The sequence below is a fragment of the Xenopus laevis genome, chromosome 7S (genome assembly GCF_017654675.1).
Source record: "Xenopus laevis strain J_2021 chromosome 7S, Xenopus_laevis_v10.1, whole genome shotgun sequence".
NCBI lineage: Eukaryota > Metazoa > Chordata > Amphibia > Anura > Pipidae > Xenopus > Xenopus laevis.
The window spans coordinates 101,617,581-101,632,374 of NC_054384.1; the positions used below are offsets into that span (position 1 = coordinate 101,617,581).

Below are 14,794 nucleotides of genomic sequence, written 5' to 3' on the forward strand. Positions count from 1 at the left end.
TCAGCAGGGCGGGTCTATAAAAGGAACCCGGAAGTCGGAAGCGGGTGGCCGCGGGCTGAGGGAGGTTGGTTTAGGGTCAGGAAAACCTGGCCCGCACATCATTATTATACAGTACAATAGGGAGAGCACACCCCGTGACTGCCAGGTCGTGAATGGGATTCAAAATAAGCACTGACATTAAAGGTACAAAGAGACCCAAACATCCCCCCACCAGCCAGATAAATAGTGACTGTCTATGGCATCGTACAACAGCCCCTCTGGCAATTGCCAGAATCTGCCGACTGCCAGTCTGGGCCTACTGGCTGCACAATGGGCCACAGTGTCGGACTGGGGGGTCTGGGCCCACCGGGGCTGCCGCACAAGAGCCCCCCTGACCCTTTCAGGCCCCCCTCCTAATCTGCAAATCACCCCCAACACCCCACCTACCTGTGCTCCCCATTTCCACGATCAGGCGGGGTATTTTACCTTCCTATCTTTTTATGCATTTCCCCTAATAATAATAATAATAATAACATTGGGATCAAGCTTAATCTTTACCGGCCAGGCTGGTAATATACCGGGCAGCTGGCAACCCTAGCTGGGGCCCACCGGGATTTTTCCCGGTGTCCCGCCAAGCCAGTCCGACACTGAGGCGCCATCTTAGGTATCTGTATAAATGCTGTATAAATCTACTCATGTAGGGACACACAAGGGAATGAACAATAACAGCTTGTAGAATTATTATTATTATTATTAACATGTATTTATACCGCGTAGCACTGTGCTAAATAAATTGTACCGGCCGGCTCTGGTCAAACAAGGGCAATGAGTGGCTCAGTATAAATTGGGGCGAGGAACTAAAATGGCAGCTACGTGTATCCACCTTATCTGAGAGAAATGACCAGACTTCCTATGTGTTTTATCTTTATTTCTTATTAATAACATTAACATCAAGCATCATTGGTAACGGTACAAATACCACTAGTGTAAGTGACACCTCAATTAAAGGAAATATTTCTGGGGTGACTGACAGGTAATGCAAGTCTGTGACACCCAGAGATGAAGGAATAATAGAGAGACCATCCCAGCCTCGAGCAATTGCACAATATTCATAGTAACAGGCTCCTCGGCTGGCGGGGCTGCGGCTGAAGGGAGAGTGGAACATTCTCTGTGAAAAACAGCGCATCCCTAGCTCTTTTTTCCTCAGCGCTTTGTGTGAGTCAGAGAGTTTTGTCTCAGTCCCTTAGCCGTGTGGATGTGTCTAAGAGCCGCACCCACTCCAGTCTCTGCTGCTCATTCGCTTCTCCTTCCCGCTGGCGGTGCGAGTTCTGTGCGTGTCCCCGGGCTCCCAGAGGTACGTATAGCGCCGGTCCTGCCGCTCACCGGGTATTTTCTCTGCACTTTTGCTGCTGTTTAGTATAACAGGTCCCTCCGCTGAACCATAGAGCGCCCATTTACTCTTATCCCTCCGCGTGTGATGCATCTGGGCTGCTGCTCCTCTTCTCCAGCTGTTGCTGCAACTGGGCTCATCCACATGTTCAAGCGCTGCCTTTACTCCAGTGCGGCTGCAACTTTTCAATTAGTCTTCATTGTTTATTATTTTTTTTAATTATTTCCATTCTTCTTACTCTTTCCAGTTTTTCAATTGGGGTCACCGACCCCCATCTAAAAAAAAAAAATGCTCAGTCCTAACCCAAATACTAGGCATTTATTGTTATTGCTGCTTTTTATTACACCTCTTTCTATTCACCCCCTGTCCTATTCCTATTCATACATCAGTCTCTTCTTTAAATCAGTAGGTGGTTGCTGGGGTAGTTTGGACCCTAGCAACCATTTCGCTGACATTCGAAACTGGAGAGCTGTTGAATAAAAAGCTAAATAACTCAAAAACCACAAATAATAAAAAATGAAAACCAATTGCAAATTGTCTCAGAATATCCCTCTGTGCATCCTACTAAAAGTTAATTTAAAGGTGAACAGCCCCTTTATTTTTATGTTAACAAATGCATCACAATTAGGGTTGCCATTTTTCTGGAAAGAAATACCGGCCTTCCTATATATTTAATTTTTTCCCCTATTAATAAAATTGGGATCAACCATCATTTTTACGAACCAGGTGGCAACTCTTAATCACAGGGTGGCTTCCATTCTGTATAGACACATGTACAACAGAGATGCTTATTGACTTGGCTTCCCACCAGTAACGGGACTTGGTGGGGACGCCCCCACCCTCGTCTGTGTGATTTTTCTCTGCGGCTGCAGCCGGCTGTAGTGCGCGCGATCTGCCGGGGGGAGCCCTGCGGGTAGTTACGCCCCTGCTTCCCACTTGTAGTAGCTCGTGCCATAGGCTTTTGGGTGCACTTTGCTGCTCAGCACCCACTCTATTAGCCTGCGTCCTGGGATGTCTACAGACTAGTGATGTGCAGGGTTTTCCTGACCCGCAACCGACACTAACCCAGCATGCGCCCGCACTTCCGGGGGCCTTTTATAGACCCGTACCGCCCCACCCCGCCGATGATGTCACAACGATGTCACAAAAGGGGCGGCCAGACGCGAGACTATAAAACCGGAAATCGTAAGCCGGCATTTGAAGGTGGCGAGGAGCAGTGCGAGGTCGACCCAAACCCGCAGGCCCGCACATCACTACTACAGTCCTCCAAGTAGGGCTAGTGATTTAGTAGTCCTTCATGATCTTTTGATTGAATACACACTGCAGTATTCTTCAGTAGCGTTCGTTGAGGGGGGCGGGCCCTGGTGCGTGACGCGCAGCCGGGCCCCGCCCCCCTCCGTACCACCGCATTAGCCCGCATTTCTCAGTGGCGCACGGACTGCCGGGGGGCCTTGAAGGGGTGCGGGCCCTGGCCCGCTCGCACCCCCTGCTCCCCTGGTAGTTCCGCCACTGGTATTCTTATTAGGGATGGTCTTAGGCAGGGTTATCACTACGGTGGCCCACCATGGACTGTTTATGGTCCTTAGGCTGCCCAATAGCTCATCAATATTTCTTATATATTTTGCCCTTCAAACATATTCTATAGATCTTATACACAGGTATGGGATCTGTTATCTGGAAACCCGTTATCCAGAAAGTTCAGAATTACGGAAAGGCCGGCTCCCAGAAACTCCATTTTAGCCAAATCTAATCTAATCCTTTTTCTGTGTAATAATAAAACAGTAGCTTGTACTTGATCCCAACTCAGATATAATTAATCCTTATTGGAAGAAAACCAGCCTATTGGGTTTATTTAATGTTTATATGATTTTCTAGTAGACTTACGGTATGAAGATCCTAATTACAGAAAGATCCATTATCCGAAAGACCCCAGGTCCCAAGCATTCTGGATAACAGGTCCCATACATGTACTTGATCCAAACTAAGATATAATAAATCCTTACTGGAAGCAAAACCAGCCTATTGGGTTTATTTAATGTTTATATGATTTTCTAGTACACTTAAGGAAAGATTCATTATCAGGAAAACCCCAGGTCCCAAGCATTCTGGATGACAGGTCCCATACCGTCCTTACTGGAAGCAAAACCAGCCTATTGGGTTTATTTAATGTTTACATGCTTTTCTAGTAGACTTAGAATGAACTAGGAAGGAGCGTGTCCTTCCGATCTGACGTGATGAGAGGAAGCGCAGGCGAACGTTTCGTGTTCAACCGACGGTCGCGCCGTGTCAGATGCAATCAGTTTGTAGATGCGACATTTGTATTACTTACATTAGATTTGGTGCACTGTATGCTTCCAGCCTTAAGGTATGAAGATCCAAATTACAGAAAGATCCATTATCCGGAAAACCCCAGGTACCGAGCATTCTGGATAACAGGTCCCAAACCTGTATATAGATATATAATATAAAATATATATAGATACTTGCCTTGTCTTGTGAATGCATGAAACAGTATTCCTAAATATATATAAATGTATATAATAACATATTTATGTGCACTAAACTGTATTGTATTTAATTGCTGTAGTTTAATGTGTACATGTTTGTATATTATTACCAGTAGGGGCAATTAAATAATTTTTGAGGCAAGCCATATGGCAGCTCCCATTAAGAGAGGATATGTGACCATATGCTGCCGGGCGTTAGCTTGTAGTTAAATGTCAGTTAAATGAATTCTATAACTTATTGTTTTCACCACTGTTAATAGTGTCATTTAAGGGGAACTACACCCATATCAATGGATGCCTACAGCAGGGAATGTCCTTTAAGCAATTTTCTGTACCTTCCTTGGCTTTTCTGCACTGCTTATTCTGACTCTTGAAACAATGTAGCAGAAGCCACCAGTCAGAACCAGCAGTGTAGAAAGGTGCTGTAAAAAGATATAATCGAGAGGAGTCTGAGGAGCATTTGGTCAGGCTGGAAGCTTTCTACATGTTCCTCCAGCCTGGAGGCGCCAGTGGGAACACCCTGATATAAGAAATTGTGGGTAACGGTCATAACGAGGTGCAATTTAGAGCTGACAGTCTGTCTTTGAACACTGTTTCCTTTTTGGGAGCTGCCTCGCTCATTCCTGTTTCATTCAAGGCAATGAGTCATAGGGGGAAGAATTTTATCTGGGAATGTTTATTTTTTTTGTGAGTGTGGGGAGGGGAAGGTATTTCATGTGGCAGCAGGAAAATGTCATATTTATAGTATTCCATGGCCCTTGAGATTGATCCCTGCAATGATCTTGCACTGTTTTGTGTTAATGAGATATAGTAGCTATTAATCACGGTGTCACCCTAAAATCTTACATATAATGACGGGACTGAGTAATAAGGAAGCTCCAGCTGGTCACACGAGGTCACTGACTTGCTGTAATATCAGGATGACCTCATGGGTGGGTGATATCATCATTGTGATTGGGCCAGATCAGTGTGAATGCTTTGCATTCCATGCCCCTATAGACTGGGGGGCTGTTATCCTGGTTTTTTTTTTTTTTTTAGCTCATTTAGGCATCTGACATTTAGGAGGGTAGGTTCCAAGTGGTACTTTAACACCCAGTTTTCATTTAGGCGTCTGACATTTAGTAGGGCATGTTCCAAGTGGTACTTTAACACATTTAGGCACATGACATTTAGTAGGGCAGGTTCCAAGTGGTACTTTAACACATTTAGGCACATGACATTTAGTAGGGCAGGTTCCAAGTGGTGCACCCTGTTTTGATCACCATCCACGGCAGTGCTGTCCAACCTTTTTTATGTCGTGGGCAACTTATTGCAAATAGCACATATCTGAGGCCAGATTATATAATTATTGGGGTAGACTTGCCAAACCAATTGAAGGTCCAGAAGTCTATGGAGCTACTGAGCAGGATGGGGTCCATGAAAATAGCTGAGAACGCCACATCTGACCTGTGGACGTCCAGTTGGACAGCCCTGGTCTAAAGGAGCAGGATCTAATGTTTTGAGAGTCAATTTATTAATTGCCTCAGAAGCTGCAAGGTAGTTAGGGGAGACCATGGGAGAATTAGATGATGGTAGCCGAATGTGCCCAGGACATGTTGTGTTCTGCTTTTGCTTTGGAACGATATGCTGGCTGGGCAAGGATGAGAGGAAATGAGGAGTAGTCTAGCACAAACGCTGCCATTTCTTGCCAAGCAACATGTTTTTCCAGTCAATGTGTTATAGTTTTGTTCATTGGGCCACATTTGCCAACATGATGTTCCTGAAGGCTCAATAAGAGCTACTGGTATTTGGAATAGGCACACCTGGAAGGGTCTCCGGTCACAGAAAAAAATGGAGCTCCTGTAAATGTGCAAGTAGCACTGGATCTGATTGTGTTGATGTAAATGCCTCTAGTCCTGATGATCTGGGGACCTCATTCTGTTGACTTCATCAGGACTGAAGGTGTGTTTATCCACACACCTATATAATTAGGGCTATTCTTAGGGCTATATAAGATCAGTTGCTTCTTTTTGGAACTGTGTAGTGCTGCATTCTAGTGGCTAGCTAGCCATGAAGTGGATGATGATATCAGGAATAACACAACGACTCAATCATCGCAAAATCAATATGATCCCATTAAGGGAATACTTTCACCACTCCGGAGAGAACTACCCGAGGAACATATCTTGTAGTAACAGTTTTGTTGTAAAGGTTTACCCCAAACCTCATCCAGTTGTAACTTCTCTGCACGCTTGCCTGTGTGGTTCATGAGGTTGTGTAGGACAGATAGAGGATGTGCCCTGCCCTTCTGCACTTACCAGTATGAGTTATAGGAAGTTACATCATACAATAAAGTGTAGATGTTTTACAGGAAACGTCTGTGACCGATATCTCACCACTAGCTAAATGTATATTTCCACTTACAAGTCTTAGAGATCTGTTCTCCGATTCTCCCTTCTGCTCCCTTCTCTTAAAGGGATTCTGTCATGATTTTTATTTTTAAATTACACTGTTTACACTGCAAATAATTCACTCTACCAACCATGGAAAAATTTCATTCCTGAACCAGCAAGTGTATTTTTTAAGTTGTAATATTGGTGTGTAGGTGCATCTCAGGTCATTTTGCCTGGTCACGTGCTTTCAGAAGGATGTAACTGCATTCTGGCAGGCTGTTGTTTCTCCTACTCAATGTAACTGAATGTGTCTCAGTGGGACCTGAATTTTTACTATTGAGTGCTGTTCTTATATCTACGAGGCAGCTGTTATCTTGTGTTAGGGAGCTGCTATCTGTTTACCTTCCCATTGTTCTGTTGTTAGGCTGCTGGGGGGGGGGAGGGGGTAAAAGGTAAAATCACTCCAACTTGTAGTACAGCAGTAAAGAGTGACTGAAGTTTATCAAAGCACAAGTCACATGACTGAGGGCAGCTGGGAAACTGACTATAGGTGGCCATACACGGGACGATTAAAAGCTGAGTCGGCAGCTTATTGGCCCGTGTATGGGGGCCCCCGACGGGCTTCCCCGATCGAGATCTGGCCGAAAGTCGGCCAGATCTCGATCGGATGGGGTTAAAAATCCCGTCGGATCGCGGCCGCATCTGTTCGTTGATGCGGTCCCGCGATCCGACCGCCCGTTTGCGAACGCTAGGATCCGCCCGATATTGCCCACCTCAATCGGAGGGAGATCCGCTCGTTTGGCGACATCGCCAAACGAGCGGATCTATCCATGTATGGCCACCTTAAGTCTAGCCCCATGTCAGATTTCAAAATTAAATATAAAAAAATCTGTTTGCTCTTTTGAGAAATGGATTTCAGTGCATAATTCTGCCGGAGCAGCACTATTAAGTCGTGCGTTTTGAAAAAAAAAATTCCCATGACAGTATCCCTTTAAAGGACCAGTAATATCAATTCTTTTTACTTAAAAATTTGTTAGTGTAGAACGGAAAAATTAAAACACAAAGACATATAAAACTTTTAAATCGCTAAGTCTTTATTAAGAAATAACTTACCGAAACTCCACTTGCGCTCCTCTTCAGAAAAGGCGATCCATCATGCGGCGCTCGATTTCTCCTCCCTGATTTCCTTATAGGAGATAGCCAGGGAGGAGAAATCGAGCGCCGCATTATAGATCGTCCCCGGGTCTGAAGAGGAGCGCAAGTGGAGTTTCGGTAAGTTATTTCTTAGCGATTTAATAGTTCAATATGTCTTTGTGTTTTTTTTTTTTCATTCTACACTAACGGATTTTTTAATAAAAAAAAATTGATGTTACGGATTCTTTAAGTTAAACTGATCAAGTTGAGGATGTTGGGAGTTGTTGTTCATTCACTCAAACTTTTGATACCTAGAAATGTCTGTATATTTGAATTCAACTCATAGTCAGTATTATATTCTATGTTTGTTGATTCTCTGTGTCTCAGTCCATGGTGGAAAATATCTGCTATAGGTTTTGTCATGCAACGTTCCCATGGGTAATACAAGTACATATGGTATTATGTTAAAGTATTCTGGAGCTCTGGTCTGGCTTTTTTAGCTGGAAGGATAAATTATGGGGACTTGAAGAACAAACGTTCATATGAGGAATTGGGAATAACGAGGAGCCTGCAGACTTTCCAGGGGTGAGTCATGGAAAAAGTCTTTCCAATTAGAAATTCTCAGGAGAACGAGGAAATTCAGACAGATCCAAGCAGGTTAAGTGTGTGTATTCCGTGCTATAGTCGCTCTTACTGCTTCCAAGTACTAATATCTACAACCCTTTAGCCTCTGAGCTGTGGAATTTGGAAAATTATAGGTTGGAAACCAGAGCCGACCATGTGTGTATAATAGGATTACCTTACTGGATACTTTGTGTAACTGTTGTACTAGGGGAACGTTGAGGTGTTCCCAAACCAAACAAGAAGCTTGTTGTTTGTATCAAATTGTAGTTGAAAGTTGTGCGTTTGGTAAGTGATTGTAAACTTGTAATCCCCCCTGCCCCCCCATGCACTTCCCATGGAAGGAAACTCTTTCCCAATGACCAGTTTATAAGATATTTTCTAAAGGAATTCTGACACCATAAAAGGACAGTAGTCTGTGTCTGGAGGCCTGGCATACTTCCCATTCATTCAATGAGCCGCTCCCCGGCCTTAAGCTAAATAAACTGCTAGAATGTTTATATGTCGCTTATCTACTTCCCCCGTAATAGGAGACTTGGCACCCAAAGCTGATCCGGACATATTCTCTCCCCTTGCAGATCTGCTTTAGATAACGGCTCATTCGCATTCTCAATCCAGAATGAAGTTTTACTCATTTAACAGTTGACATAAGTGTTCTCTTATATTTTTATTTTATATCACCCTATATCTATGCTACAGCCCCCCCCGCCCCCCCCCCCAAAAAAAAGCCACACAGTGCACACCATGGGGCAGATTTATTAAGGGTTGAATTGAAAATTTGAATTTTCTAATTTTTTTATGGTCAAAACTGTCAAATTCGACTAGGGAATTATCGATTTTAAAGTTTTTTAAAAAATTTGAGAGACTTAGCATACTCTGGCCCTTAAAGAATTTGAATACGACTATTCACCACCTAAAACCTGCCTATTTCATGTTTAAGTGAATGGGAGTGGTCCAGAGATCAATTCGGAGATGTGTTGTTGCCTTCCTGACATTCAAGGTTTTTTTTTCAGAGAAACCTTCTGCAGCTCTTTCTGAAAGGGATGGTTCACCTTTAAGTTAACTTTTAGTATGTTTTAATTATTTGCCTCCTTCTTCTGACTCTTTCCAACTCTCAAATGGGGGTCACTGACCCCTATCTAAAAAACATATGCTCTGTCGAATTCGACCCTTGATAAATGCGCACCTAAATGTCCAAAATTGTTGGGCTCCAACATCTCATTGCAGAAGCAATGATGATACTTTGTACTCATCCTCTTTTTGCTGCTAAAACAGGCCTTATCAATATCTGGCCAAAAGTCGGCCAGAAGCTGATCAGGCAGGGTAAAAAATCCCATCGGATCGCGGCCGTATCTGTTCGTTGATGCAGCCCCGCAATCTGACCGCCCGTATGGCCTCCATACTGATCCAATTGTTGGGCCCTGGGGCCTACAATCTCGGCATGGAGGCATTTGGAGAGAAAAGAGCCTTCCTCCAAACTTTTCCACAAATTAGGAACCATGAATTGTCGAGAATGTCATTATATGTAGAGGAACCTGCCATGGCCATGATGATTGTGGCTTAAATACCCAGTTCCAGTAATTAGAGGTCTCTACATACTTTTGATCTTAGAGTGTAGTTCTGTTTGAATTTGGCATATACTGTATAGTTTTAATTACTGTGGCAAAATCTCCAAAGCTGCTAACCACTTTGCTGTGTACAAATGGGACCATCTACTCCCACCTGAGGTTCAGGTCTATAATGTGCTAGATTTAACCGGACAAAGATAGGGGCGTTGTGATGTGTCTACAGATCCTGCATTTTTAAATGAATGTGCAATGAATCCGGATATATATTTCCCACCTAGGAATCCGCGATTTGTATATATGAACATCCTTAGAATGTGTTCCAGTTTAGGAGGACTTCCTTGGTGGCCAGTGTTTAATATCAGTGCACTGAGATTAGCAATGTCTGTCACTTCCTGACCACTTTTTGTAGTACAAAATGTTGATATTTTTGCCCTGTCACCAGCAAAATTAAACAACTGCAAACCACCATATGACAAAGGCAAGGTTTCAGGATTGTATACGTTCCACCAAGGTTGTGCCACACACCAATTTGGGAACTATCTCCGCACAGTCCTATTGATATAAGACTTAGGTGGAGCCAATACCTTTCTAAAAATATGGCACCTAAACTCACCATTCCCTGCTCATCTCCTCCCCAGAGTTTTCCTAATATCTGTACCCCTTACCCCTCTTTCTGTCTCTTTCCGAAACGCTGTTCTCTTCTCACTCATACCAGACTCCTTACTTTCTGCATCTCTTGCTTCTCCTCCAATCCTCACTAGTGATTTGTGTAGGTGGACTCAGCCAGACAAGCCCTCCCTACCTCACAAGAACTCTATCTTAAGCCACAATTTTTTGGAATGAGATCTCAGATAGTGCTGGATTTACATGTTTTGGCACATCGCTTATTTCTCCATATTTTTCTCATTTGCTCCATGTCGTGATAATATTCATACTATGCATTTATTTAGAAAACCTCTTTTTTGGAATTTCCATTAATTTCCAATGAAGCCTTTAAGCTGTTGTATTATTTATCTTTTTTGCCTAAGACTTTTCATAAGCAGTTTGGCTGTTCAAGAAGCCTGTATGTTGCATTAAAAATGAAAAAATAAGGGGAATTATTGTCCCTGTTCTGGTCATCTGCTAGAGTCCTGCATCGAGTTGGGCACCCGGGGAATACCCGCAAAGTGGTTTGGTTTTGGGCAAAAAGCTTCAGAGGGATGAAGCCAAGGTGCGGGCTTCATCCCTCTCACCCACCCTTGTGGTCCTTCCAGTGTTTTAAATTTTTTGGGAAGATTCGGCACCGGCGTGACGACACTTTTCGGGCAGATATGATGTCACTTCCGGTTTCGCGTGTACCCCAGGTCGAAAGGTTAGATGGCCTATTGCGGGTCGGGTAGAGGAAACATGCGGGTCAAATTGCGGGTTTCGGGTAGGGCTCTATCTTGTGCTGCTTTCCTTGCAGTGGACTGGTGGTTAGGCTCTGCTCTTGGGTAGACAAAACATACACTGGTGCAACAGGGCGACTGCAGGGACAACCCTTGCATTTTTTTTTTTTAGTCAACTTCAACATTTGGGGAGTCCCTCCCTCCGTCCAGCAGACTGATAAGCCTAAAGTGTACAAGATCTGTGTTTTTTTTAAAGGTTAGGGTGTCCTGGTGAGTGTTGGTTCTCTTCCCAGCAACACTCACTTATTGAGAAATCTAGATAGTGTTGTGTTGCACATAAACCTCAATCAACTTTTGGTCCTTGTTTCTATGTTCTGATCCTTCCCTGCTTTTGTCACCGGACCGGCTTGCCTCCAACCCATATTCTAGTTCTCCTGTTGGATTGTGCAACTACTTCAGGCTCTTATTCTCTGCTTCCATTAACAGCCACCATCCAGAATCATCTACATTGCCTGTCACACTTCTTGAGCCTCTGCTGAAGCATCCCGAGGACCTCCACTGTCTGCATAAGGTAAGTCCTTAGTCCTACTTATCTGTATGTGCCATTGTCCCTCTTGTTGCTGGTTTCTAGACTATGTACCTGCAAAGGGAAGAAAGAACAAAGAACTCTGATTTCATGTGTATTAGGTTGTGATGATCCAGACTCTTAATTATCTTGCCCTTTGTTCAATGAAATAAAGACAAATTGGAGCAGACATCCTGTTATTTATTGTTTTGTGTTGGAATTCACGTGTGGCTGTTTGTGCAGGATTGCTCAGTAAGGCTTAGGCCGCACTGGGCGTTTTGGGGAGATTTGGTCGTCTGGCGACTAATCGCCTCGTCTTTGCGGCTAAAATGAAAAAATGCCGGTGCTAATCACACGCGGCGATTCGGTTTCCGAAGTCGTCCGGAGAAACAAATCGCTGCATGTGATTAGCACTGGCGTTTTTTTTTTCATTTTAGCCGGCGCAGAGTCAGGGAAGGTGTTTGAGTAGATTGGTCGTCGCAAAGACAAGGCGATTAGTCGCCAGGCGACCGAATCTCCCCAAAATTCCCAGTGTGGCCTTACTCTTAAGCATTTGTTTTGTGTTTATCCTTTCGTTGTTGTTCTTCAGTGGAAATCTTATCATAGCATGTCGGAAACAATGATTGAGTTTTGGCTCATTAGCAGACCAGTTCACTAAATCCTTCCTCTATCATTTCGAGAATCACCAGTGGTTAAAATATATATGGCAAAAAACCCTCTCCCACCCCAACCCCCCCAAAAACGGGCCTTAATGGAGAACTAAAGCTTAACGAGAAATTATGTACATTATGTTTTGGACTTCTGTACCAGCCCACGGCAACCACAGCCCTTTAGCAGTAAAGAGCTGTGTTTCCAAAGATGCCCTAGTAGCTCCCCATCTTCTTTTCTGCTGATTCACTGCACATGCTCTGTGCTGCTGTCCCTTACTGAGCTTAGGGACCCACTCACAATATACAGTACACATAGAATAGAAATGTCACGATATAAGGCTGATTAGTAATTAATACAGATAATTACTACATGGCAGCACAGAAACCAGTGCAATTAGCATCAGAATTTAATAATCAGCAAACCTGTAGCATCAGCTTATATTACAGGGGAAGCTCATTTTCTGCTGGATAGTTAGTGACGAGCCCTAAGCTTAGCTTCTCAACAGCCAATCAGAGCCCACTGAGCATGTGAGTGTCACAGACACTTTCCAAGATGGTGACCCCCTGTGACAAGTTTGAAGTCCTGGATCATTGCTGCTATTGACAAACTGAAACTTTTGGCTGGTGCAATAAGTGCAGTATATAAAATATGGCATTTTAGCCTCATTTATTTTTAGGGTTTAGTTCTTTAATGGTTGTAATGTTCTTTTATATTAATGGCATAGACATAGCTGGATCACTTCGATAATGCTATCAATAAAGCAACTGCTTCCAGTTGGCACACGGCATGGGCTTGGCCTATGAAGCATTTGTCTTCCTTCAAAAGTCTTAAACTACACTGGATTCTTTAGAAACTAAGGTGCTTCCTAAAATGGTTTTGGGTTTGATTTGTTAATGGGTCACTGTTGCCTTCATGATGTTCATCCACAGATCCAGCTGCCTAACCCAGCCCTACTCAAATAAACAGGAAATATTGGAAATGTATATAGAAAAACCATGTTGTATTGGCAGATCTCTATATGTCCACAGGGATGTCCTCAAGTTTACTGCGTTTTCTCTCTTTCTACAGGTACAGTAACCATGCCAGTCCAACACAGAACGATAGTGGTGGGCAACACCAGTACACTGAAATCACCAGTGGGTATCGTCCGGATTCTGGAAGTCCTCTTCGCCTGCGTCACCTTCAGCTTGGTGGTGCACACTGGAAGATGGGACGGCCGCATTGGAGATCTGTGTATGTTCTGCTGGTGTTTCTGCTTTGCGGTGACTCTGGTCATCCTGATTGTGGAGTTTGCTGGGGTGCAGAACCGGATGCCCGTGTCCTGGAAAAACTTCCCCATCACCTTTGCCATGTATGCTGTTCTCATGTGCCTCTCCGCCACAGTGATCTACCCTCTACATTACCTTGAGGACAAGGCCTATAACAATGAGGTGCGCAATTACCAGATTGTGGCCATTGTGTTCTCCTGCCTCACCACCTTGGCTTACATTATTGAGGTGTCTTTAACCAGAGCCAAGCCTGGAGAAGTTACTGGCTACATGGCTACCACACCGGGACTCTTGAAGGTTTTGGAGACCTTCATAGCATGCATCATCTTTGTCTTTATTTCTGAACCACCTCAATACGAAAGACACGATGCCCTCAAGTGGTGTTTAGCGGTCTATTGCATCTGCTTTATCTTATCCATTGTGGTCATCATCCTTTGTGTTGGCGAGTGCACAGGCTGGTTGCCTTGTGCCTTCAATAAGTTCCTCAGTGCTTATGCCCTCTTGGCAGTCCTGATGTACGTCTCCGCCATGATCATCTGGCCGATCTTCTCGTTTGACAAGAAGAATGGTGGAACTCCGAGCCGACCACCGAACTGTCGGATGGTCTCTCGAAACCTATACAGAATGTGCGACTGGGATAAGATGGTGGCTGTTGCTGTTCTGACCGCCATCAACCTCATTGCATATGTTTTGGACCTGGTCCATTCAGCCAGGCTTATATTCATCACTGTCTAAACCATGGGACTTCACAGCGAAAGTACGATCATTTCAACCTTCCTTGTATTCCTCCTGAACAGAATATGAATATATGTATGCAGCAGCTTGAACAATGCACAGCCTGCTTGCTATTTAGCTTTGCGTATTCGAGTTTATATGTTACTGCAAGCAACACCCTGGGAATCGGAACCCCAGACTTTCCTTACATTAAAGGAACAGTTCCGTGTAAAATAAAAACTGGGTAAAGTTTTAAATAGGCTGCGCAAAAGTAAAAATGTTTCTGATATAGTTAGTTAGGCAAAAATGTAATGTATAAAGGCTGGAGTGACTGGATGTTTAACATAATAGCTAGAACACTACTTCCTGCTTTTCAGCTCTCTATAGTCAATGACTATAAGGGGGGCCACATGGGACATAACTGTTCAGTAAGTTTGCAATTGATCCTCAGCATTCAGCTCAGAAACAGTTATGACCCTTGTGCCCCCCCTCAATTCAATGATTGGTTACTGCCTGGTAACCAATCAGTGGAAACCAAGAGAGCTGAAAAGCAGGAAGTAGTATTCTGGTTATTCTGTTAGACATCCAGTCACTCCAGCCTTTATACATTACATTTTTGGCTAACTAACTATATTAGAAACATTTTTTATTTTGCACA

At 43.8% G+C, this 14,794-nt stretch overlaps 1 protein-coding gene across 1 annotated transcript; it reads left to right on the forward strand.

The window, feature by feature from the left end:
* The first annotated feature begins 1,176 nt into the window (after nt 1-1,176).
* myadm.S (myeloid-associated differentiation marker S homeolog) lies at nt 1,177-14,450 on the forward strand. Its single transcript, XM_018228252.2, has 3 exons — nt 1,177-1,333; nt 11,425-11,509; nt 13,223-14,450. Exon 3 carries the CDS (start codon nt 13,234-13,236, stop codon nt 14,155-14,157), a length of 924 nt encoding a protein of 307 aa, XP_018083741.1. The 5' UTR covers nt 1,177-1,333; nt 11,425-11,509; nt 13,223-13,233; the 3' UTR covers nt 14,158-14,450.
* The last annotated feature ends 344 nt before the right edge of the window (nt 14,451-14,794 follow it).